At 48.9% G+C, this 26,000-nt stretch overlaps 2 protein-coding genes across 2 annotated transcripts in view; both read right to left on the bottom strand.

Moving 5' to 3' along the window:
- Window positions 1-2,829, bottom strand: part of LOC311194980 (chromodomain-helicase-DNA-binding protein 2-like) — a gene marked incomplete at both ends in the record, with an annotated part of 40,246 nt that extends 37,417 nt beyond the window's left edge. The window contains one exon of the mRNA XM_084268245.1: window positions 2,550-2,829. Coding sequence (XP_084124371.1) covers window positions 2,550-2,829 — 280 coding nt within the window. The remainder of the gene's footprint in view (window positions 1-2,549) is intronic.
- A 542-nt stretch (window positions 2,830-3,371) lies between these two features.
- The window catches only part of LOC311194979 (chromodomain-helicase-DNA-binding protein 2-like), a gene marked incomplete at both ends in the record, with an annotated part of 36,339 nt that continues 13,710 nt past the window's right edge, over window positions 3,372-26,000 (bottom strand). The window contains 30 exon segments of the mRNA XM_084268244.1: window positions 3,372-3,473; window positions 3,475-3,571; window positions 3,689-3,938; window positions 4,299-4,515; window positions 5,025-5,124; window positions 5,507-5,685; window positions 6,694-6,828; window positions 7,135-7,275; window positions 8,054-8,176; window positions 8,930-9,080; window positions 9,219-9,357; window positions 9,463-9,602; window positions 10,320-10,361; window positions 11,799-11,974; window positions 12,287-12,457; window positions 12,897-12,989; window positions 13,403-13,499; window positions 13,979-14,127; window positions 14,750-14,899; window positions 18,423-18,494; window positions 18,999-19,151; window positions 19,529-19,691; window positions 20,195-20,383; window positions 21,811-22,001; window positions 22,461-22,550; window positions 23,143-23,359; window positions 23,877-24,001; window positions 24,579-24,754; window positions 24,910-24,947; window positions 25,388-25,492. Of these exon segments, the coding sequence (XP_084124370.1) occupies window positions 3,372-3,473; window positions 3,475-3,571; window positions 3,689-3,938; window positions 4,299-4,515; window positions 5,025-5,124; window positions 5,507-5,685; window positions 6,694-6,828; window positions 7,135-7,275; window positions 8,054-8,176; window positions 8,930-9,080; window positions 9,219-9,357; window positions 9,463-9,602; window positions 10,320-10,361; window positions 11,799-11,974; window positions 12,287-12,457; window positions 12,897-12,989; window positions 13,403-13,499; window positions 13,979-14,127; window positions 14,750-14,899; window positions 18,423-18,494; window positions 18,999-19,151; window positions 19,529-19,691; window positions 20,195-20,383; window positions 21,811-22,001; window positions 22,461-22,550; window positions 23,143-23,359; window positions 23,877-24,001; window positions 24,579-24,754; window positions 24,910-24,947; window positions 25,388-25,492 (4,171 nt within the window).

The raw sequence follows: 26,000 nt of genomic DNA, 5'->3' as shown, positions 1-26,000 counted from the left end.
TTTACAATGTAGGAAAATTTAATACATACTATATAAACAACATATTTACATCAGAAATCACTAGGACAGTGGCATTTTTTTCCCCACAAATATAAATTAATATTAATTACTGGTTTTAGTCAACAGGTTTAAAAGTCCATGCTTTTACAGGAAGAGTCCTTCTCTCTCCACAGGGAAGACAATCTTCCTCCATAAACGCTCCAAAAATGCTGGTAGTGGCATGGATGCCTGTGGGCCCGTAGACTCCTTGACTGAAAAGACACAGCTAGGCCTTGAAGATATCAAAGTGTCCCTGTAAGGAAGAGAAGAACATCTGGAGAAGTGAAACAATTTTAAGGAATTTGCTGACCACAGATAAAGGAACCTGGGAAGAGATAAGCCTTATTAGCGAAGTTAAAAATGCCAACCTATTGCATGTTAGCATATACCTGAGAGACCAAGAGTAAAAGGAGACAGGTGTAGTAGAAGTGTATAAAGATGAGGATACAGGAATAAATCGGGCTCGTTCTTTCAGCTTGTGCACCAGAGCTCCTGCACGTGTCGTTTGTCCGTCTCAACAGCGACACCCGGTGCCCCCGATGCGCATTGACAGGACGGCTGGCCCCAGCCGCGGAGACGGACGGAGCCCAGCCGAGCTGAGAGCTGCAGTTGATCCTGATCGTGGAAAAAAGACACCTGGGACCACAGGGGGGAGTAATACGAAGGGAGTGTAGTACTCTCTCTATGTGACAACTGATCTTGAAGGAGAGAGGTGTTAAATTGACAGCATCGCTTTTAGCAAAAAATGTGGCAGGAAACAAGGTTTTGAAGTCAATTCGATAGCGGCATTTAGTGTGTCAAACTGGAAGGAGTTGGGAGACCTTAAAGCTATTAAAGAAGAAAGGGAACAATTAGAGGGCTTGGAAGGCACAGGTCACCCTGCACAAAGCGTGGCTACCGGGCAGGGGGGGGTATCGCGCCTGAGCCCGCAGTACAACCCCAAGGGCTGGGAGAATCTGAACCTGTACCACAACCTAAGTAGCGCGGGAAAAGAGTCAGTGTGCTTTGGTGTCTCTGGTGATGAAGGTCCCCGCCTACTGCGCCCTTGCGGAAGAGCCGGAGGACCGGAGAGGACATACGTGTTGCCAAGGGACCAAACAGTATCCGGGAATGAGTCACCGGGGAAGACGGCAAATGAGTTTTACCTGTGGCCCCGGGATGGCGCCCTAACCCCGGGCAAAGCACCACTTTATCCCTTCCCAGCGAGCAACGTGCTCCCCCCACCGCGGAACCTGGAGTGCGGACACAGACTGATTTCCTTTTGTATCTCCCTTTGCCGGCGGACGCAGATAGTGACTCTCGGCGGGGGAGTGACCCGATGGCAGGGGTACAGCCTCCGGCAGTCGCCGCCGCCATGCCTGCTGGCCTGACACGCGCCCACCGCAGCGCCGCCGCCTCCGCCGGGCTTTAGCGCGCGCTGCACCGCGTTCCCCGGTCACGTGACACGCCGCTCGTCTCTCCCCCCGCCGCGGCAAGGCGGCAAGGCGAGAAACTTTCGGGCCCCCTCAATAAAACCCGGCGCCTCCAGTGCCCCCAGTAAGCGTCGCTTCGGGCCTGGCCCTAGTGCAGCGGCCGCAGGCGAGAGTGGGGATCTGCGCCCGGTTCCCGGTGGGTGTTGGAGGAGAAGGCGGAGGCGAACAGCTGCAAGCAGTGGTGTGCACATTGGCCCCACGCTTGGAAAGCGATACAGGACTTGCAGAGAGCCATGACTCAGTATGGCCCGAACTCCCCTGCCATTACAGAGTTGATTTGTGTAACGTCAGTGGAGGCCGTGACTCCCTGTGATACAGCACGTTTGGCCCAAGTCATATTTCAGCCAGTGCAAGCTGTGGTGTTTTGAAACATCTGTCAGCAAAGAGCTGAAGCACAGGCAGTGCAAACCTTGCATTTTCAACAAGATCAGACAAAACACTGACCCCAGGGGAACACTGCTAGTCACAGGTCTCCAGTCAGACTCTGCTCCACTGATCACCACCCTCTGAGCTGGGCCCCAACAGCCAGTTCTCAGCCCACCTCACTGTCCACCTACTATCACCTAGAACAACATTCCTAAGCCCATCACTGTCCCGTTGACCTCTACCCTCTTCCCCCATCAACTCTAGCCATATCCCCTGCCTGACCACAGTGAAAATCATGTTATCCCCTTCCACCTTCTTACCTAGTTTAAGCCCTCTCCATGAGCCCTGTCAACTCCTGGGCTAGGATCTGCTTTCCCCTTGGGAGACAGGTGGGTCCCGTCAACAGTCATCATGCCAGGTGCTGAGTAAATCATTTTATGATCAAAGAACCCAAAGTTCCTGTGGCAGTACCAGCCTTTCAGCCACTTGTTCAAATCCTGTGTTCTCCAGGCCTGCTCCAAATCCCTCACCCCACCAGTAGAGATAGAGGAAAATATTACTTGTGCTCCCCCACCTCACCTCAACCAAGCGCCCTAGATCCTTGAAGTCTCTTTTGATAGCACACAGGCCATACTTAGTGACTGCTGCACCAGAGGTCGATCTCCCACTCACAGTCCCTGATGACCCTCAGTCTTTCAATCTCCTCTTTTAGTTCAGCACCCATGGTGAGCAGATTGTCCAGCTGCTCGCACCTCACAGAGGTGAAATTCTTGCCGTTCTTCCCTGGCAGCAGCAGGCTCAGGCATTCCCTGCATCCAGAGACCTGGACCAAGATATCTCTAGGCAGGCCCACTGTCTGGGTTTCCACAGATTTGTTGGGGCAAGCTGTCTGGTGGAGACCATGGTTAACCGTACTGGTGCCCAGCAGACAGGGACACCCTTTGCTCACCATGTGTGCTCTGTGAGTGGAAGCTCATCAACTCAACAGATCTTCTGGGCCACAAGAAAGATCACGCCCTGCCGTGCCACTCACTGTCTGCCTGTCCTGTTTGCCGCGCTCCGGGTCACTTACGCTCCCAAGGGGTGGCTCTTGTATCGAGAGGGGTTGTTCCTGTCATCCTTAGCTCCATCTCTGATGAGTCACCGCGGCATATGATCCGTGCTGGGTGTCACATATCCTTTTGCCAGCTCTGGATGGGGCGGGAAAGCTGGGTGCCAGGTGTCACAGATCCTTTCACCAGTTCTCGATGGGGGCAGGAGGGGAAAGCTGGGTGCCTCTCTCTCCCCCCCTCTTTCTCCCTGTGCTTTTACCCACACGGTTCTGTGCTCGGGTTTGCCGCTTTCATGAAGGATCCCTCGATGCGGTCACCCACTCCGGAGCCCTTCGCCTCAGTGACTGCAAACTCTCCAAAAATGATGCATGGATGCTGGCTTGGAGAAAATAGATGCTGTTGCATCAAAACAAATATTTATTTCAAACATGTGCTTTCTCCTCTAAGTAACAGGGTGAAGTGGAGGGAGAGGTTGTTTGTAATCTCCAGATTTGTTGGTGTGGAAGGACCGGTAGTGGTCTGAAGGTCCTTGGCCGTGGTAACCCCATGGGTGGTCTGTGGTCAGACATACGGCGGAAATCCTGCTGGTGGTAGTTCTGTGGTCTGAACTCATCGGATCGTCGTCGTTTGGAATCGTGATGCCTGCCCAGAGAAAACAAGGGGATGGAGATCAGTTCCCCAAGGAAAGCCTGGCCACTGTAGCAGGGTGCAGGCACTGCAGACTCCTCAGCTTTTCTGAGGTGAAAGGGGATGAATTACCTGTCATAGTAGTCTCGGTGGCCTCTGTGGTCTCGGTCACTGTTGTACTGTTCATATGGTCTCTTGCGGGACAGGTTGTTTGGTCTGTAATTCCCAGAGCTCCGGTGGGGCTCTCCACGGGATCGCCGATCCCCGTAGTGGTGGTCCTTGTACCAGTGCTGCTCATACTGGTGATGCCGCTCCCCACCCCACATCTGGTTGCTGTTGCCACCATAGTTGAACTTTCGATCCCTCTGCCATTCTCCTCGGTCTGCAAAGGGGAAAACACCGGCACGTGTCTTTCCTGCTTTAGTCAAAGCCCATCACTTTGCTGAATCCTCAAAGAAATTGTAACTATTGCTGTGCCCCTCTCACTTTCTCTCTCAAATATGAGGGCCCAAAATTCTTCTTTGAAATCGTTACTCTAGCAAATCTTATCCTGTCCTGTTCTTACTCTCCTTTCAGCACTACATCATCTGGATTTCTAGTCTAGCAGTAAGGGCAATGGCAATCTATGACCATCCCACAGCCTTTAAGACTGACCAGGTACAAGTCCCAGAGGGGATTGTGTCCAAGAGCAAACAACTCTTAGGTTACAAGGGATGGATTCTCCTGGCTGGCCGGCACTCACCAGTGTTGCTGAAGTGTCTCTTGTTTGGATGGCCATAGTTGTCACGTGGATGCCCATGCATCTGCTGCTGGATGTGGGAAGGGGGCAGGTGGATCTTCTGGGAATGAGGATTGTGAGGCACGTGAGACTGGGACATCACAGAATCACGGCTGGAGCCTGAGGGCTCTGGGCGGAACGGCTTCTTCATGCTGGACATGTCCTCCTTCTTCTTCTGCTCCTGCGAGGTGGAAAAGAGGGTTACAGCTCAACTGCTTCCCCCCACCAAGAAGATTCAGACTATGTGAGCAATGGCCTTGTCTGTCAGGGTCGGGATTTTTCTGCACAGTCCCCATGCTGTGGGCTTGGTGAGCCAGCTGTGCCCAGCCACACTACGAATGGCGATGGCACAAACGTGCTGGAGGACAGGCAGAGTTTGGCCCCAGGCAGCTCTGCTTCCACATCCTGTCCCTGCAGGGCAGCACCCCCAGGCTTTTCTCTCTAAACTTGAGCTACAGACCACGTGCCACACCAAGCAATGCTTTTTCTTGGTCAGAACAGCCAGGGCAAAGTGACCAGCATTGTTAGATGAAGGCAGAAAAGGCAAAGGCAACCAGACCAGTTAGGTGCTAAGAAAATCACAAACAGCCAACAACAACAAAGCCCACGGTAAGAGGCAGAAAGTAGTGACACTTCAAGGGCAACAATTTTAGAAAACAGCAACCAGAGGAAAGGTGATTCAGATCTCACCTCCTCTTCCTGTGATCTTTTCTTATGAGCCATCTTGTAGAGTTTGTGCAGTTTTCTGGCATCAAATTCTGTGAATTTGGACACAAATGTCCAGAGGTTCCTAAAAGGACACGAACATTCTCTGTTAATTGGTACATCACCACTTCAGCGCTTTCAAACCAACATCAGTTCTACCCGCTCTAGAAAACGGTCTCAACCCAGCTCAGGACAGGATGATCACAAGAGCTGGAACCAAGTTCTTCAAATTAAGATAAAGAGCTTTGCACTTATCTAAACTAGCTCTGACATCAATTTAATTGAAACCAGCAGAGCTTGCAGACAAAACCCTCCCCTCAGTCTGGTCATAGACTGTGTGGGCTCGAGAATGCAAGATTTCAGATGTTCAGAGGCATACAGCACACTCATCCACACAAAACCCAGCAGCCTCTAACTACCATTTTTAAATATCAAAGGCCAGCCAGAGAAAACAAACCATCCCTCACCCTCTCCATAGCCTAATATGATCTTGGTCAGTGTAGGCTTTAAGGCACTCAGAGATGCGGTCCCCAATTTTTAGGAGGCTGTTTCGTGTGTGCTTCAGCTGTTCTTGAACTGTCAGTCCTTTAGCAGGTTTTTCAAGTCGCTTCAGTGCTTTTTTCACTGGTCTCATCCTTTCCTTGCACTTGAAAAAGCAACAGAGAGCAGAAAGTCATTCATCTGGCACACGGCTCTACGCCATTCCCTTGTTAATCAGACAGAGCTGGAAGTTCATTAGCAGCACAAGACATTAGCTTTATCTGACCATTAGGCAAGGAGAAATCAGCTATGAAAATAGCAATTTGTTAGACATGCTGCAGAAAATCACCAGGAAAAGATGAGTCTCCCCACCTCCTCCACCGCCCCTTTCTGAAGGCGGTGATTTGCTCTGCACGGCATAACCACGCAGGGTCTGCTCCTGCCCTGAGCCCACGGCAGGCAGGGAAGCAAAGCCGAGCGCTGACATGCTGAACCATCAGCCCCAGCTCGATGACTGCTCCTCACTGCACAGCTTCCCAGTCCATCCCCACCTGCAGTCACTTTAATCTACAGCTTATGCCAAAATTGGAAGAGGAAAAATGAAAGCACCATCTTTTCTGTCCGTGCGCAGCAGCACTGAGTGCAGGCAGGAACTCAGACAGGTTTCTACTGCCTGACCGGACCTCTTGTGCACCGCAGAGGGAAAGTTCCAGAAAAGGAAAAAAGAGACAAAACCAACACCAGACCTGCAGCCAATACACAGATTTGCGTTTAGAGAACTGGTTTAGAAGTGGTATTTCAGCATTTCCCTGCACAAGACAGGCTAAGGGGGTCTGCCATGACACCTTTTACTAAAAGGCTGTTTTTACATCCAGCCTTACAGGCATGATTGCTGCAAGTGCATTTACACAACTACAGAAGTGCCTACAGCTCAGACAGCTCCCTGCCTCCTACAGCTAGGAAAGGTCACCCTCAAAACTCTCCTGTATGTACTTCCTTGCCTGGAGTTGCTCTGCCCTGCCCTCCTATCGGTCAGAGGAAATCACCACGGGGCACGATGAGGGAGCTCACACCCTGAGACCCAGCACCCATCCCTGCAGAACATGTAAGCAGACGCTGGTGCCTTGCTGGGCTCTCTGCCACCACCCTCCCATCTCGCAAGGGAAATACTCACTATGCTGAATGTTTCTTGGTCCAGATCGTCATCCTCATCTTCACCAATGGGGACCGGTTCACTCCCCGCAGTGATGTGGACAGGACCTTGGGATCTCTTGCCTTTACTTGCAGATTTGGCTTCACCACCTTTAGGCTTTATAAGGACAAAAATGACACACATCACATGATAAGCCAGACTGCAGGATCCCAACGGATACAACTAACCACCTCTGCACTATTGATACTGGCAGCTGCTAAAGCCCAGGCATTGCTCCTACAGCTTTCCTCCCAAGGTCTCAAACTGTTTAGCTGCAATGCCTCTGTTCAGCTTGAATAGGATATTCATGTGCATGGAGAGGAACCCAACGTTGAGCACTTGGAAAAGGCCTTTTATGAATCCTAAGTCTCAGAGCTTGACCTACTGCTCAGAGACTTCCTTATCTTTTAAACCACCACATACCTTCTCCTTCTTGTCTTTTGTCTTCTTTTTCTCTTTATCGCTTTCCTTTTCTTTCTTAGCTGGTGTCTGTTTTTCCTTGTTCTCTTTGTTCTCTTTCTTTTTCTGTTTCTTTTTCACAGGGCTCTTTTCCAATCCATCCTCCTAGAAAGTCAGCCACAGCACAAAGTTGGAGGCTCTCACCTCATGTACACTCTTGCCCATAAAACCTACGACCTTGAAACGCAGGCACTTTTTGAGGTCCACCCAAATTTACCCTCACACCTCTTTAACCAGACAGCAAGCCCTGCTTAACCAGCTGCAAGGCACCCGACCCTTGACAGCAAGGTATAAAAAATAGATGAGCCCCAATCTGTAATTAGCTGGCAAACTGTAGATAAGCACAGCTTTCCTGTGCCAGCTCTGCTCCAGAACACTCAGCCCCTAAGGTAGACACCGATCAGCACAGGAACAAAAAGCCTTAGACTGCAAGCCAAACCACTCAAAGACGAAGGGTTTTTAAGCCAAGAGCGTGACCTTGGTAAACTCCAGCCTCACCACTCGCTGACATACTGAAAAGGAGAGGGAAACAATTCTTCATTCTCTCCTTTATAAGGGCAACAAATTTTGTCCTGAGACAACCTTTCCCCTAAGCCACTATGTGGAGGTGTGTGGCCATCTGAGGATCCACCAAAACCCTTAAAGCACCAACCTGGTGGTAAAGGTCCTTCTCTTACCCTGACAGATCTATCTCAGGCCAGTCTTGCACTCTGGGGCTCTCCCTGACTCCACAGCACATTTACTAAGATTTATCCACCAAACCCAGACAAGGCCATATTCTGTTGTGTATATATATGTTCAGTGACCTGGGAACACAGCCTGTCTCCTGCCATCAGCCAACCACTCACCCTGAAACCCCCAGAATCAAGCAGCCATATCTCACCTTTTCCCCATCTTCCATGTTTTCTTTCTTGTCCAGATCCTTCTTCAGCATTTTCAGAAGATACTCAACCCGGGTCTGGAGCTGTTTTCCCTGAGGTTTCTTATCGGTCTCAATGGGTAGGATCTTTGATAAAAATAAAAAAAATACACCCACGTCTCAGGGAACTGTTTCCATTGTGAAATGCCTGTCTGAGCTTCATGCAGGAGGGTGCTCAGCTAAAAAGCACCAGTGGGGATGTCAGGGGAACGCAGCACATCAGCAGCAGAGTCGGAGTTGAAAGGCTCAGTGCTGCTCAGCCTTGTGTTGCCGTTCACTCTCTGGCCACTGTGCTGATGCCACGGACAGCAGCTGATTTTTAACCTGGATCCTTTCAACATGGCCTCCATAAACCATCCTTGGGAGAATGACTGAGGAACAGGGGAACTCGAGGGAGGCTCTCCAGCTGGCTCTGCTGCCACAGCCAGCCATGTAACTATACCCTCAGAGCTAACACAGAACAGCCTTGACAGAAGCAGTGTCCAATCTGTGCAAAAATCCAGACTCAGCTTCTTTGTGAGATGCTCAAGGAAATATCAAGTCACAATTATGCAACGTGCGCTCCATACTGTGCATGGAGCCACACATGTCAGTGTTACCAGTTTCTTCCTGCATCATTTCAGTGTGGTTCATATGGTTCTGTTCAGAGAAAATTTACTGCCAATCAAGTAACAGAACTCTGCTTTCCATCAGGCGTGCAGCATTCCACGGAGCTCACTGTTTTCCTCGTTGTTATTAGTATTATTTTTGGAGTGGTTACAAACAAAAACATCTGTTTCTGGAGTCCATCAAACATGTTCTCCATGAACAATGCTATGGGCCCATTGCAACGTGACCTACCTTATCAGATAACTTCAGTTCCGGATCGGTTTTAATGAGCTCCCAGTTTCCATAACCGTGCTCGTAAATTCCGACCAACAGGCGAGAATCCTCCTCCACTCCCCAGTCCACATCAAAGTGGGCGGCTTTGACACGGCACGTCAGCCGGTACCTGAAGGCATTTCAAACATAAGCCAGTTTTAATACTGCAGAGGATAGAGCAAAGCCACAAACACAGACAGGCTACTCTCTGCTACAAAATCCCAATTCCCTGAGCCTCTTTCTGCATTGTCTACTTAGCCAAACTCACTTCTTCCTTTCCTCTGGGTCCGTGGGAATGGATTTATGCAGCACTGCAAACTCTTTTTCATGCTGGATGATGGATTTCACATTGACTTGGACACCAGAAATCTTGACTGTAGGACTTCTTCTTTTTCCAGGTCCTTTCCCTGTTCAACAAGAAAACACAGCCACTAAGAGAACTCCTACAGAAAGAAGCACCTCTGTGAAAATGTCTAGGCATTATAATAGCAGCACACCACCCTCTTGCTCACCTTCACCTGGATTTTCTTTCAGCTGCTGTTTGTATTCTCGCATTGCTGACACACAGCTGTTGTGGATGAGTTCCCCTAACTGTTTCAGGTCAGCCACAGATTTATCCACCAGCTCAGCATCCCGGGCAATACAGTCCAGCCTGGGAAAGGGGAGGAAAAAAGGAATTGCAAACTTTGTATCTGATACAGGGTATCTCCTCCCTATCACTTCCTGAGCAATCGTTTCATAGCTTCCAGCAGTCAGTGCTGTCTATGGATGAATACAGCACAACCTGCATGAGCTGAAACACGAGTCCTTTCTCATACAACATATACAGGGATCCCTGCCTCGCCTCTGAGGCCTCGGCACAGGCCACAGCTTTCCAGACCCAGCACACGTGCCCACGTCCCTCCCATACACTGAGTCACAGCACTCGTGCTGGGCTCTGCAGACCCACGCTCCAGGACAGCGTGTGCCTCTCCCAGCTCCCCTTAAGAGGGACATGGCAGCAAGATGCTCTGAATTCAGTCTTGAAACTAACATGCATTGAGAAGCTTGGCAAGTGTTTTGGGTAGCATTTGCTGTTCAGACAGAATGGCAGTGTCCCACGGGCCAGACTCCACCAGCAGCATTACACTGCACACAGCCCCATGCCACTACTGCTCTGGCTGGTTCTTGGCCAGCATTCACCCGTGCCCATCAACTGAGACGTGAGGGACTGTATGGCAGTGCCTCAATTACTGAGCACACGACACGAAGCTTTGTGCTGCCCATGGAGGTTGTATCAAGCACCCTCAGCAATGTGTGTATAGCCACACTCAGAAATACAACACCCCCCTGTGATTACTCCCTGCAGCAGCGCCAGGTTGGGACTCACCGTTCAAGGGGCAGTCCAAACTTCATGTAAGCCTTGATAAACCTAAGCAAGAAAGCCCAAAAATACAGTGACTAAACCAGCTGCTGTAAAAAGTGGGTTCAGTATCACAAACACACTCAAATGTATTAATTACAGCCTGCCATGTTATCAACCCTGCATTCCATGCTGATTAACTGAGCATCACTCAGAACCAGGAAGCCTCATCCATTAGCTCCACAGAGTTTTGTGACCTCTGCTGGAGAAGAACCCAACATCAGTCTGAACGTTGAACGTTTGATAGATGAGGGGAAAAAAAGAGAGGAAAGTCACAACCATAGTATTAAAAAATATGAAAGAAAGCATTGGCTCACAGCATGTTGGTAATTAATGACCTCATTTTTCCAAGGTGAAAAGAGGCATAAATCAATGTCATTAGCAATTTTAAAGCTCAGGCTGTAAGTGTAACAACCCATCACAGAAAAGCCAAGCATGGTGCAATCCATCTGAGAGTGCAGAAGAAGATACAGAACTGCTGGGATCAACGGGACCAGTGCTTCTTGCAGGGTCCTTTTGCCAGAGCTTGCCTTTCACTTAAAGCTTCAATCGGCAGTACTACTGCCAGGAAAGTGTCAGGAAGGCCACAGACTTTGGTTTCTCCTGGTCTGCATCTCATGGCACTAAAGACCTCACGTGTAATGTAGAATTAACTCAAGCCACTTGGGACAGAAAGGGCAGTTACAACAAGGATTAATTTAGGAAGGTACCAGCTTTGCTGTAGCCTGACTAAAGACAACCCAGCCCATTGTGCACAGGCCTTAACATTCATAGAATCATAGAATCATAGGGGTTGGACGGGACCTCGAGAGATCGATCATCGGGTCCAACCCCCTGCCAAAGCAGCTCCCCAGCTCATATTGCACAGATAGGCGTCCAGACGGGTCTTGAATATCTCCAGAGATGGAGACTCCACCACCTCCCTGGGCAGCCTGTCCCAGGGCTCTGTCACCCTCACTGTGAAAAAGTTCTTCCGCATGTTGGTGTGGAACTTCCTGTGCTCCAACTTGCAGCCATTGCCCCTTGTCCTGTCTCCACAGACCACTGAAAAGGGGCTGGCCATTTCCCCCTGCATCCCATACTTAAGATATTTATAAACATTAATAAGGTCCCCCCTTAGTCTTCTTTTCTCTAGGCTGAACAGTCCCAGCTCACTCAGCCTTTCCTCATGGGGGAGATGCTCCAGGCCCTTAATCATCTTTGTAGCCCTTTTCTGGACCCTCTCCAGGAAATCCCTGTCTTTTTTATACCAGGGAGCCCAGAATTGAACACAATACTCCATGTGTAAGGTCATATAATGGTGCAGGAGCTGGCCCAGTGAAGCAGCTCCACCTAAACTGCTGGCATGCTTAGAGGTGAACACCTCCTGGATTAACCTGGTGTTTTCTCCACCTGCACAGGATTTCTACATTTGTTTCTGAATGGTCTCTCATGCTCAGCACTGACCTCCTGATTTCCACATGAGTAAATCTTTCCACAGAATCTTTTCTAACACTCCGAGGACGCCCCCTGCGCTTTGGTCTCTCCTCATCATCTGTATCGTCAGTCTCGCTTTCTGATCCAGAAGATCTCTGAAGCCTTCTCTTGGTTTCTGCATCTGATTCACTGTCATTTGTCTGAGCCTGTATGAAGCACAAACACAGCAGCACAGTTAACAACTGCACATCTGCAACCTTTGCTGTTCCTCCCATGCCCTGGCACTGTTTCACATCCAGTCTATAAAAAACTTTGGCATCTCCTCCTGAAGATGCAGGAGCCCATGTCACCAACCCAGAAGGGCTGCAGGCCCTTGCAGTTTCCTGCTATCTTAGGCCCTTAATAGCATTCTAGCCAGAACTCTGACAACTGATTGATTACTGTGGTGTTGCGCTGCAGTCCTTTAGGCTGGTTTGAAAACCAGGACTCAGCTCTCAGCTCCTTGAGATGGGCTGTACCTTTTTAGTCGAGCTCCGGATTCGAGGCAGCATGTAGATTTCCTCCAATTCTCTCTGCCTTTCTTCCTCCTCCACCTTTTTCCTTTCTTCCTCTGGAATAATATCGGCCCACTCCTTCTGGGACTCATCCAGCTCTGTCTCTTCCTCCTCCATGGTTGCAAAGTTGGCCATCTTTCGAAAGCAAAGGAACTTTAGAATTTCCTGTCCCTGGCAGGAATACCCCAGCACTGTCTGCTGAGCCTCAACTCCTTCCCCAGAGGAATTCTGCCAACATTTCCATAACCACGTTATAATTGATCCCTATCTCATGACATTCCAGGTTCTTTGCCACATCTTTGGGTTAACAGCTTTTGAGGAAGCACTTGCAGTTTGAGTAGCACTACTGAGCCTCTCTAACTTACTGGGTAGCTTTCCAAATTTGGGACATTTTGCATTTTATTCACAGCCTTCAAAATGAAATAAACACCTACACATCTCCCCAGCTACAAAACTCATCTGCAAGCTGCTTTGGGGCACGTCTCATCGGGCTGATTCATCCTGTCTGTCAATGACCTTACCACTGCAGGGAGCCACATTCCTGCACCCCAGTACAGAGACTGGGGGTCTGTACCTTAAACTGTGAGAGCAGCTCATCGGTGGCACTGGTGGACACTTCATTCTCTCGTGTTTCAGCCAGACGCAAAATCTCATCAATGTCCATCTCCTACCAGGCAGAAACAAAGGGTGATGAAGTGGAGGGTGCTGAGCACAGCAGGAAACACAAGACTTTGAGAACAGACTCGTAGGGTGCAAGAGCTAAACACACACTGTGCTGATTTGACCTAAATAAACTGCAAATCCCTGCAGGGTGTCATCACCAGGGGCAGGGACCAACTATGTCAATCACTGCAAATAAAGGTTATAGAAGGAAAATCAAGGCTGAGCAGCAGGGATAACTTCCAAACAGTGAGCTACAACCCTACAGTGCTCTCAAGAAAAGCTGCTCCGGACTCACACATGCCCTGTTCACCAACCTGCTCTCAATCACAGGGCAAGCACAAAGAAGAAGGAGCAAACACGTGCGATCCTCCACACTGAGGACTACAAGACAGCTACATGATTTCAATTTCAAACTACCTGAGGTTCTGACTCTTCCCCTTTGAGCTTCTTGAAGAGATCTTCAGCTCCAAACTTCAGAATAGCTGTCAGCTCCTCTTTGTTAAAAGGATTTGAGCTGCAAGAACAAACAAGAAGGAAAATACATTTTGAGGTGTTAAGTCAGCACTGCTACAGCACAAAACCTTACACATTCTTTTCCAAATTAAAGCCAAGGAGTATTTTTTTTTTTTAAAAAAAGCTGTTTAATTAATCTCTTTCCCGCTCTAGCAGAGACAGGTATAGCAAAGAGGACAGCCTCTATCTACTGGGGGGAAATGCCAAACTGCAGGTCTCCCAGCACCAGGTTCCCTCAGAGCAGTATGATCTCTGGGAGGAAGGCAGAAGGGAAAACAGGTAATGCATTAAAATTAGGGGTTTATTTCTATCCATGTGTCCAAATTAATGTTTGCATAGGCCAAACTGATGAAAGCTGCCAATATTTCTTAGCCTTCTGCCCTCTACCCTATCAAATAAGTATTGGGAGAAACTAGGGAGTGGAGCTGGTTGTGCCACATGCTGCACCAGACATCTCTCCCTCCTGACACAATCACTTACTTGGATCTCCCGGAGTTGTTGTCCAGAACAGTCCGGCCAGTGGTGTCCATACGCTGGATTACCAAATGATCCAGCACCATTTTTTTCTTGGCCCTCTCAATGATCTCCTCCTCTACCGTACCCTTTGTGACCAGGCGGTAAATATTCACCTGGAGGGCAAGAAAAGAACAGAGCTTCTTCCTGGACCTGAACACACTCTGCTGACAGGGCAAGGCACCTCTCACTTGTTTCGCAGGAGACTGGTCTGCTGACATTGCCTCTTCGTGTACACATGTGGGGCTTTTAGAAGAAGGAGGAGCTCATTCTACTTATATTCTCAGGGGAACCAGTTCAAATCAGGCTGGTTAACACGTACCTTGTAGTGTGCCTAAGCACAGTGTCAAAATGTCCTGAAACAATCACTCTGAATACAAAACAGCATCAAACTTTTCCGTATCTAATAAAACCCTTGGAAAGGTGCATGCTCTACTTTCTGTTTCCAGGCAAGAAAGAACAGGGTTCATGAGACTGAGAACTGCCATGCCACTGGTTGGGTTCTTGGTTTTGAAGTGTCTGAGAACCCAAATGCAAGAGACAACCTGGTATCTGGTGCAAATGGGCTAATTTTTTGTTTCCTGACTTTTGAATGGGTTTCCCTTGGGTTGGTAGTAATCCCTGGCATCAGGACTGCGGGCAAAAAGCCCATGTTTTCAGAGGCTCTGGTGAGGTGGGAGCTCATTTAGATGCACAAACCGTGGCCATGGAGAAAATGACCCAAGTAACTCTTCAGACCTGCTTCTTCTGTCCAATCCGGTGAGCTCGAGCCTGAGCTTGAAGATCATTCTGGGGGTTCCAGTCCGAGTCAAAAATAACAACAGTATCGGCAGAGGTCAAATTAATTCCCAGCCCTCCAGCTCTTGTTGACAACAGGAAACAGAAATCCTGGGGAGGAAAATGTCAAACCAAAAAGGCACCCATGAGTTAGCCAGACTATGACTGCAGAGGTAAAACAGCAAAGATGACTTCAAAATTCTGGAAGGAGACCCAGGAGGACTCGTTTGCCAGGAAGGGCCTGTGGGAAATGGAAGAGCAGCCCTGGAAAGGAGACAGTTATGCTTGTTGAGGGGAAGCCGTGAAAGCAAAAGAAAAAGCAGCAAAGCATGAGGCAGAGGGTCTTGTAGACATGTACATTTGTGTGTTGTTTACCAGGGAGGTGACATAGCCTTCTTTGTACTGTTACAGAAGGTGCAGACAGAAAGAGGCCTTGACAGACAGAGAGAAGCCCACACAGAGGGAGTCCCCCAGGCTGGGACAAGCTTTTGTGTAACAAAGTTGTGGTTCTGGTGTTAATGAAAAGTACTGAAACCTGACTCCAGGCTGCTGCATCAACATGGAGAGGGTAAAGTTTGCTCAGTTGTTATTAAAGTTGGCTTCGATCCACCATGATCAGAGTCTGTGCCTTTCAATATGCCACAAATGGCACCCAACGTGGGGCACTGAAACGACTCAATGTTGATCCAGTGGCATAGCTCAGCTGAAGTTTGGGACAAACACTGCATGGAAGTGTTACCAATGCAATCTATATCCTTTTGCAGGACAAGCAGCTGAGAACTATGGACATGAATCTAATCAACAAGATTTTGAAGGAATATAGAAAGAAGATGGATAGTGAAGAGTTACAATGAATTTTTCTTTGGACTTTTAAAAGTGATCCTTCCATAAAGAGTCATCATATTTATCATCCAGAAATCTGGGATAAAGTTGGGGTCAGACTTCGGGACTGTGCCACTAAAATGGCGGCTGGTTTGTTATTCCCCTGGCGGGTCATTTTCGAGACCTTAAAGGTGCATGTTGGTTCTTGGGCAGGTGAGGGGAAAATAAGTCTACACTACCATCACCCCCACCACCACCACTGACACCTTCTTCCACAGACTGTACTGTAAAACCTCCTAATAATTCTGATGTTGATCCATTTGATCTGGGGCAGATAGATCTAGAAAAGGAGCCTGACGTGTATCCCCCAGACTTTCATGTGAATGAGGCTGCTCAGGGTTATATTTTGAAGCAACTTGCAATTGAAAATGCTAATTCGGGCTGTCAAAAGGTTTTATGACCCTTGAAAAATCCCAGTATTGATGATATGATTGCTGCATGTATGAATACAGGTTCTAGGCAGCATGAGTTGTCTTTGTTTGCTGAGGCACTTGTGTCAATGTCAGTCAAATTGCAGCAGCATTATTCCTGTGCTCAGTATGGACATTTTGAAAAAGCTGCCCTAAGACAAATGTAGAGAAAGGTGGAGCACCGGGTATTTGCTCATGTTGCCACAAAGGCTGGTATTATGCAAATCAATATCCATCCAAATTTGACAGAAACAGCCAGGCGTTGATTTTGGCGGGAAACCCCAGATGGCAAAAGGGGAGGGGCCGCGCTGTGACAAGCTGTCACCCCTGGGTGGGGCCGACTCAGGGAGCTGCTGCTGCAGATGGGGTGGACTAGGCCGCCTCAGCAGAAAGAACGGGCCTTTGGGTCATGGAATGGTGGCATTATTAATGGGGAGTTCCAAAAACTATCAAACCAGATGTTGGTCTTACAGCAATGAGAAGTAAAACATGTCATGAGCATTCCTCACTTTGCCACAGGACAGGCAATTACTGAACATACACATAGTACTCTTAAAATAACGTTCCAAAACCAGAGGGAGCCAAGAGCTATCCTCGCAAGGGCAAGTAGAAAAAGCTTGTTATATTTTGAATTTTTGAACAGATGGATGAAGATGGGCCTCCTATACAGCATCATGTTAACTCGCAAACCCATCCAGAAATGAATAATAAAGCTCTAGTGATGATAAATCTACAGAGAAATCAATGGGAAGGACATTTCCCTCTAATAACATGGGAGAGAAGGTATGCTTGGGTTTCCACAGGTTCTGGCCCAAGATGGGTGCCAGCACGATGGATCAAACCAGCATCATCACCTGCACGGTGATGACTGCACCAACAGTCACAGTTGTGGAGGTTTTGATGGCCTCCATTGTGTGGACATTTTTAGTCTTATTGGCAAAGTGATGGAAAGTGTCGGGGGTTTTTTTCAGGGATGTCGGGGTGGCTGCTCAAACTGTTGCAGATAGGGTTGGAGTGTTTGTTTTTGTGTTCCTTCCAGTTTGTGTAAGATGCATACAAGGTTTAATAAATAGCACTTTGAAACAAGGCCTTTTTAAATGCAAATACATAAAGAAGAGATGTGAGAAATGGAAGAGTGGCCCTGGAAAGGAGACACTGTTATGCTTTTTGAGGGGAAGCTGTGAAAGCAAAAGAAAAAGCAGTAAAGCAGGAGACAGAGGGTCTTGTAGACATGTACATTTGTGTGTTGTTTACCAAGGAAGTGACATGGTGTGCTCTCTAATGTTACAGAAGGTGCAGGCAGAGAGACTCTGGTGTAAGAAAGTTGTGGTTCTGGTGTTAATGAAAAGTACTGAAACCTGACTCCAGGCTGCTGCCTCAGCCATCGAGAGGTTATAAACATTTGCTCAGTTATTAAAGTTGTCTTGGATCCACCACGATCGGAGTTGTCACTGTCAATAAGCCACAAGGGCCCAGCATGCAGCAGCATTACTGGGAGAGCAAAGCAAACAGATCAAGGCAAGGGCACCTTGGAGTGGCTTCTAAAGGTCAGACCATGCTGCCCAGCAAACTCCTAACAAAGGCAGCAGGCAAACACTTCCTTTTGTTGCCTGAAGCCTGCTAAGGGTGAGATCAGCAACTAACAGATGGTTTGAATCACTGCCCAAGGGCATAGGGTGCCACATTAGAGACAGGATACCTGAGCACCCATGGATGCCCCCCAGAGAGGGGAAAGGGCAGCTTCTGTAGGAATTTCTGCTCCTTTTCCACCTCCACTAATGCTGTCTCCTCACTTGTTACCCTCCCAACAACCATGAAGCACCTAACTAATCTCCTGCGTAGCCAAGAATCCCCCTACAGTCTAGTGAGAAAAGGTGTTTCTCATGGCTGGGCTGACTGAGGCACAAGTGCTGTGCACCAGCCACTGTGAGTCAGCAAGCCCAGAGAGGCTTGAGTTGCCCTCTCCTATTACACTGGGGACTTTTGCCTCCAACACCAGACTCTGCTGCCTGCCAACACTTAAAATCCCCCTTTTCTCTCTGACATTTCATATCCAAAACCAGCTTCAGACTGGAGGAATCATTTAGCAACTATCTTGTTCCTCAGACCATGGGGAGAAGAACTGCTGCACTCCGGCTCTTTGCAGCCTCTCTTGAGGGCAATACGCCTCGTTGGAAAGCCTGCTGTACCCGTGCCTTTAAAACTATCCAGGTCCCAGAAAAAGAAAGGACCTGAACTAAGCCCCTCTTGGCAGACACAGCCTGCGGCTGAGCCATGAACGCCCACCGCTCGGGGCAGCCCACCCGCCCCCTCCTGAGGCAGGACAGCCCCCGCTGCCGTACCTCAGAGCCGTCGGCGTTGAAGTGGTCCAGCGCCTGCTTGCGGATCTCCCCTTTGATTGAGCCGTCCAAGCGCTGGCAACAATTAAAAATAGTGATCAACAAAGATGGTCAGGGAGCCCCGAGGACCTGCTGCCCCCAAGTTCTGGGAGCCCTACAGCCCCCTTCCCTGCCTGCAGCCTTTAATCATCAAAAATATCTGCCAATTCAAAACAACTGCGCTGCTTGAGCCTGCTGTGTCGCAAGGGCACAGGGGGGTATATGCTCAGGCACTAGTCACACAGCGGTGACGCTGCAGCTCCCGTTACAGGCTCCCAGCCAGGGTCTCTGCATCTGCTATCCTCTCCACGGGATTTATCAGAGGACACAGCCCAAAGCAGGGGCCTGGCAGAAGAGGCGTTTCACAGAGATGGGGCCACGCTGAAACGAAGGGACTTCCCAGTTCCATCCCACATAGTTCAGTAGGTGCCACCTGTGAAATCTCAGCCCCGGTTTTCTGGGAGACACAGTGACTCCCACCGCCCAGGTTCCCTCTGCATTTGCTTCAGTTTTCAAGTGAACCCCACTGATGTGTCTCACCTGGAAAGGGTAGTGTTTGATAGTCAGGTACTCTGCCAAGATGTCCAGCATCCTCACCATCTGGGAGAAGATCAGCACTCGGTTGCCTCTCTCCCGCAGCCTGGTCAGCAGCTTGTCCAAGAGAATGAGCTTTCCACTGCTCCTGATCAAAGACTGAAGAAGCAACCGTCACTCCAGGTGATGCTTCCCAATCTTATCCTTACACACATTACACAGGCATACGCAGAGATCTGGATCTTTTGGGATCACGCTTCTCCTGTGCATCTCTAATCAAATCATCTGGACTTACACAGCAGAAGCCACACACAAAATGAATCAAGACAGAGCTCCTATCACGTGCAACTACCACTCTAGATGGCCACGAAAAGTTGCCTACAGTGGAAGCAGAGGGCTAGAGATTCAAGGGGCATAGCTGGTGAGGACTATTTCTAATGGAGAAGCCAAAATTTCCCTGGATCTTATCTTGATGGGAGGACAGAAGAAAGAAGCAAGTTAAGGAAGAAAAGGTGCTAAGCAAAGGCACTGCCTACCTTCAGGGACTCAAGGCCATTCTCTCTCTCGTTTTCCTCAGGAGGTTTGATAAGGTAGCAATGGTTGCAGCACTTTTTCAACTCCATCACAATGTTCAGGAAACCGGATGTGCTGCCCCTTGTTCCCTTTGAAAGAGCTTTGTAGTTTCTTGTCAAAATCCACCTGCAGGCAGGAAAACAAAATGTCCAGATCATCTCACAGCACAGGCTGGAGCCTGGGAGATAGAAAACCTTCAGGTACATCTTCTTCAGGCATCAGTCTGAAGGCATCAGTCTCCCTCCATCTTTCTTCAATTCTTCAGGGTACTGCTGTTTCCTCACCAGAGACCCTGATGTTCCTTTCCTCTTGATGTTATTACCATTTAACAGCGGCACCACAGTTCTGTGGGGTGCTTTAGTCCCCTCCAAAAAAAGCCCATTTGCCCTGTCCTGCCAAACTGGCCGGCTGTACTGTGCCATGCTCAAAAAGCATCCCCAGGGTATTACAGAGCAAAAGATACCACAGAACCCAACCTCAGATTCCCACCACAAAGCCCCTGCTGCTACAGGGGACGGCTGTTATGCTGCATTCCGAAGGACAGGGTACACAGAAACATATTCCCTGGGCACTGAGAAAACTGTGCCTACTTCTTACTGGCACTGCCAGTCACTTCAGGAATGACTCACTTGTAATACTGTTTCTGCAAAGCAGACATCTCCACACGGAGGATCTGCTCCACTTTGGCTGGCAAAGATTTCTCCACATCCTTCTTCACTCTGCGTAGCAGAAAGGGCTCCAGGACTTTGTGAAGGCTCTGGTAGCCATTCTCTCTACCTTTTCCATGGTCCTCTTCAAAATCCTCCCAGAATTCAAATCTAGCAACAGAAACAAGGAGCAGAGAGGGGTCAGAGTACCTCTTGCCAAATCACACCAGCCACCTACTGGATATGCTGCCACTGCACAGGAAGGCATATCTTCAATTTGATGGAGATACAGTGGAGGATAAAGTCCTAACATTTTATCTTTAAGCTCCACACTGACTCCCAGGATCCAAAAATCCCAACTTTTCCCTGTCCTGCTCTGCCACCTCCTGCTGGCAGTTTCTAAACTTCTCTCAGTGCCCCCCCACCTCGGGGCAGGGCTTTGACAACTGCACTATGTTTCACACCGCTCCCCAGGCTTTTCTGGATCGCTTCCAACGGCCCTTTGAAATGCGGAGATCTGCTCTTCTCCACGAATCTTTCCTTCTCCCTTTTGGTGATCTTACACAAAGAATTTGTGGGACAGTTCCTTTTGCAGTCTAACAATTTTGGTGAGGTCCGGGCCTCGCTTCTCTCGGCCCATGTTGTTTTAAAGAAAACGAAACATTTGTAATGCAGAGACACGAGCAATCGGCTAGAGGGCACTGTCCCTGAGCAACACTCCTGAGACTGCCATAACGTGGTTGGTGAGGGAAGCTGAACCGCAATGCACTGGAAACCTCAGAAACGATTGAGATGATTGCTTAAAGCAAGTTTAGCTTTTTAGAGATAGTTCTAAGGCAGCAGACAGATTTGAGAGACATGTCTTAGGTTTCCTCATTCAGTTGGCTGCCAGAAATCACAGAATCACAGAATTGTAAGGGTTGGAAGGGACCTCGAGAGATCATCAGATCCAACCCCCCTGCCAAAGCAGCTCCCCAGCTCATATTGCACAAATAGGCATCCAGACGGGTCTTGAGTATCTCCAGTGAAGGAGACTCCACCACCTCCCTGGGCAGCCTGTCCCAGGGCTCCCTCACCCTCACTGTGAAAAAGTTCTTCCGCATGTTGGTGCGGAACTTCCTGTGCTCCAACTTGCAGCCATTGCCCCTTGTCCTGTCTCCACAGACCACTGAAAAGGGGCTGGCCATTTCCCCCTGCATCCCATACTTAAGATATTTATAAACATTAATAAGGTCCCCCCTTAGTCTTCTTTTCTCTAGGCTGAACAGTCCCAGCTCATTCAGCCTTTCTTAAATGGGGGATCCCTGGCTTTTTTATATCAGGAAGCCCAGAACTGGACACAATACTCCATGTGGGGCCTGACCAGGGCAGAGTAGAGGGGGAGGATCACCTCCTTAGACCTGCTGGCCACACTCTTCCTGATACTCCTTGAGTTAGTCACTTCACATCTGATTTTCCCCACCAATGTTTGTTCCCCTTTCATTGCTCTCACACCAATGAGTTTATCGCAGGGATTTCATTCGGGGATTTCTGCCATTCTGCACCCCCGACAAGAACAGACACAGAGGTGTGTTCTGAAGGACCAAAAGGAGACTTACTTCTCTGGCATGATGAAATGCAGCAGGGACCAGAGTTCTTTGAGTGAATTTTGAAGTGGGGTGCCAGTGATCAACAGCCTGTGGTTGGACTTGAAATCAATCAATGTTTTGTACAGCAGAGAGTCGTCATTTTTCAAACGATGGGCTTCATCCACGCCTAGGAAGGCCCAGTTAATACTCCCCAAAACAGCCTGGAGGAAAAGAAGAAAGAAAACAACCCCAGGTCCCCAGGTCAGACAAGCTCCAGCACCTTGCACGTGCCTCTCTCCGCAGCCAGGAAGAACAGCAGAGTCTGTGTTCCAGGACATCCTGTCCCTGCCCTGGTGCTGGACCCACCACCAAAGGAGCTGGGATCACAGGAGCTTCCTGTTACAAAATCCTGGGATGGAGATGCCTCCACTTTTTGGCTTTGCCTCCCCAGAATGGAAAGGTGAAAACTACCCATGTTGCACAGTGCTCCTGCCATAGCCAATTGCTAAAACAAAAGCAACAAGACTTAACAGGTGTCCCACATTCCCTCTGCTTACCACAAACAAAAGCAAACAGCAGCTGTATGTTCTTCATTGTCACAGAGGAAAAAGGTGAAACCCATTAGCTGGGGACTGGCTTCCCCTTTGCAAGTGCAAGAAAATCAAGAGCCCATTACTCACCTTATCCTTGAGGAGGATCTCATACGTTGTGACAAGCACATTAAATTTCAGCCTTTTAGACTGAGAGTGGATCCACTCATATTCACGTATCTGTGAAAGGAGACAAATGTGAACTTCAACCAATGTTACAAAAAGAAAGTTACCAATCATTATTTCAGTACAGTTACAGCCAGGCTCTGACCAAGTCCAAAACTCTATTGCTCAAGGTGTTCCGAGGAGCTCAAATTGCCCAAGGAGCAGCTTGTTTGGGTGCACGTAAGGTTCAGGTGCCCTTGCACAGCTAACACAATGAGGCCAAAGAGCTTGCTATTCTGTCAGTGCCCTCAGCTCCCAATGAATGCAGCACCTCACTACTGACACCGCAGGCCTCCCAGCATTTGTGTGCTTCATCGTCTGAGGGGCAGGCACTTTCACACTGCTGCACTCCTTGCTGCAGCATCTCTCAGCCCAGTAGTGGTTTTCAGGCCCTCTGAGAGAAGCCAGTACTCCTCTGCCCACTCAAAGGGGGGAAATCAAGTAGCAGAGTCTCTGCAGCAGTGAATTGTACTCAAGTGCTCTGCTGCACAAGCTCTGACTGCAGTACTGCCAGTACAACCATCAGCCTCGCCAGCAGAACAGAAGCTGCTGCTTTGCACCCACCGCTTCTCCCCAAGCCCACACCCCTGGTTTTCTGATGACACACCATGTTCCTGCTCATCAGGTCTCCGATGTAAACCACCACATTGATCTCGGGTGCCCACACTTCAAATTCCCGCTGCCACGAGGTGAGGGTGGACAAGGGCACCACGACCAGGAAAGGGCCGTACAGCTGGTGCTGATGGAAGAGGTATGACAGGAATGAAATGGTCTGAATAGTCTTGCCCAGTCCCATTTCATCAGCCAAGATCACGCTGTTGTTCCTGAGAAAGAAGAAAACAAACATAAACACTGGGCCCCTGTTTCTGCCGCTACAAGAAAGGGAGCAGTGTAAAAAAATACTGTCTGAACACTTCCAAGTGGATGCTGGGGCACTCAGACCAGCACTGGCAAAAAGGAACAGACTGTGATCGCTCCAAAGGCAAAGGGCAATCAGTGGCCTAATTGCAGAAGGCCACTTCTGAAAGCCTTCAGCAGGTGTGGCAGCATGCTGAGCCAGAAATGCTTTTTCAGTTAGGACAATGGAAAGTCAGGGCTAACAGGCACTAGGCTCGCACAGCGGCCTAGGCCAGCGTGCAGACAGGCCCAGACAGGGGCCTGGTAACTTCATGCTCTAGATAGTTCCTGCTTGCGAGGTCTGCAAGGCAGCTGGGCATGGGAACATCTGAAATCCTTCAAGCTGCAGGACACAAAGAACTGGCTTCGAAACAAGGCGGCCAGATCCTGCTGAGACAAAAGTCTCAGGAGACAAAACCAATGTCACACAGCGTGTGTACGTACTTGCACCATGAGTGAGCCAGCCAGTTGAGGCCCTCCAGCTGGTAATCTCGTAGCTCCAGGTTCTCACTGCCAATGTAAGAAGGCTGTTTCTTCAAGGCAACAAACCTCGGTCTCTGCTTCAATACCTGGAAAAGGAGAAGCTGTAAGCCCACTGAAGACCAATGAGGTTGAAACTTTAGCAATAAATACACATCTGCTCACTGCCTAAAGTCCATCCACATATTCATAGTCAGTGCTTATGTCTGCAGCTCAGAAAACCACTCTGCAGTGTTCTGTTTTGCCTGCTGTCCTCTGGGTCCAATGACCAGGGCTCCGAGTGCCCCTCAACAGTGCAGCAAGGTGGACGTGATGCACACGAGACGGAACAAGCTCCAATTTCTCTTTTGCCTTCTTGTTTTTTCTCCCACTATCTCTGGCCCTCTCCCCACTATATCAACATCTCACAGGTTTTCTCTTTTCCCAGATGTGCTGCTGATATTCAGACCTTGCACTTCTGTAGCAGCTCAGGAAGCTCTGTGCAAGCATTCATTAAGCCTCCCACTCGCCCGCTGGACAGAACATTCTCACAGAGTAAATGGAACCAAAAGGGGGGTTTGTATCTCTGCCTAAAGTACACTACAAGAACAGCAAACAAACATCCAAGCAGCGGTGTCATCACCCAGCCTGGAGAAATCAACCAGGAGAGAAGAGAAGCCAGCAAACCTTGCAGTCGCACGTAGGAATGGTTTTGGAGTTGTTCCTGTTGTTGAAGCTGTCAATACAGCGCTGAAATTTCTGGCTGATCAGAGCCTCGTCTTCCCAGCTGCATTCGGCATAGGGCAGTCCCATCCACTTACACAGGTACTCAGGGTCATTCAAGGATGTTTTGTGATTGTAAGCTGAAAAATATGCAACAAAGCCCAAACCTCAGCACCTGTGGCTCAGTGGCTGAACCACAAGCGTGGCTGCGGAGCAGTCTGAACCACCCATACAACACAAGACAGTTCTCGGCTAGCAGAAAACGTGTAGAGTGACCAAAAAAACGCTCCTTTACCTGGGAAATCTGAATGTCCTGTCGCAGCCGATGCAGTCCTGTCAGCCGGCAGAGGGGGCAGGCAGCCTGTCACTGCCACACACCCCGTGCCTTTTCACAGGAATCATATGGAAAGAGGTGAAACAGCTCTCTGAGCCAATCCCCAAAGCAACTGGATGCCGGCACCTCTGACTGACATGACTGTGATATTGCTGAAGTGCTCACTAGGTCTTGTTTTAATTTACTAAGTAGTCATGGAAATTTAACTCCTGAGCTGCTTTGCTGCCTAACCACATCCTCAAGCTCAAATCCCTGAATTTCTCACCCTGAAATACACTTAACACCAGGTTTGTGTGTGTTTTCGTTTTCTGGGTTTTTTTTTTCCCTCCGGAGATAACAGAGGACAGGAGAGAAGAGAGAGCCACACACTCATTCTGCGGCCACTAGAGATTAAAGCCTCACATCTTTCTTCACTCCCTTACAAGAGTGACGGGTTCACTTACCAATTACTCTTTCCACTATTTGATACTGTTTGTTCAGCTCTGAAGCTAGCTCTTGTTGGCAGTTGAAATATTCTACATCTTCAGGTGACATCTTGCCCAGCCTGGATGCAAAAAAAAATCCAACCAAAAAACCCACTGTAATAAAACTTTTGTCATAAAACGTTCACAGGCATCAAGTGTAGAAATTCTGCTTTCCTACACAGTTCTGGCATGCAGAGAAGTCACTGAATCTGACTGCTGCTTAGGGGACATGTCTCTTAGAGCTTCCTCTAATTCTAAGTCATTACTGGGAAGCCAGTGTCACAGACGTTCATGTTGTCTCCCAGGTAAATGCCACCTCATTCTGCTGCAAGAGTCAGCCTCAAAACCAGAATCTAATGGAGACGGAAGCTGCTGCTCCAGCCTCATCCATTTGGAATCACATTGTATCTCCCCTTAGAGTTCCAGGGGAGGCTGGACATAAACTGATGCAAAACTTTGCACACAGATAAGCCTGTAATTAATAAGGCTGCAAAGCCCTCGTGACACCTCCTGGGTAGGTGAATCTGCATACCATTTATTTGCCATCAGCTACCCAATTCCCAAGCCTGGGAAGTGGCAATATTGAGG

Source organism: Gallinula chloropus, assembly GCF_964237585.1.
Source record: "Gallinula chloropus genome assembly, chromosome: 9".
Classification (NCBI taxonomy): domain Eukaryota; kingdom Metazoa; phylum Chordata; class Aves; order Gruiformes; family Rallidae; genus Gallinula; species Gallinula chloropus.
Note: the sequence above shows the minus strand (reverse complement) of the source record. Positions and strands in the feature narration are given on the sequence as shown.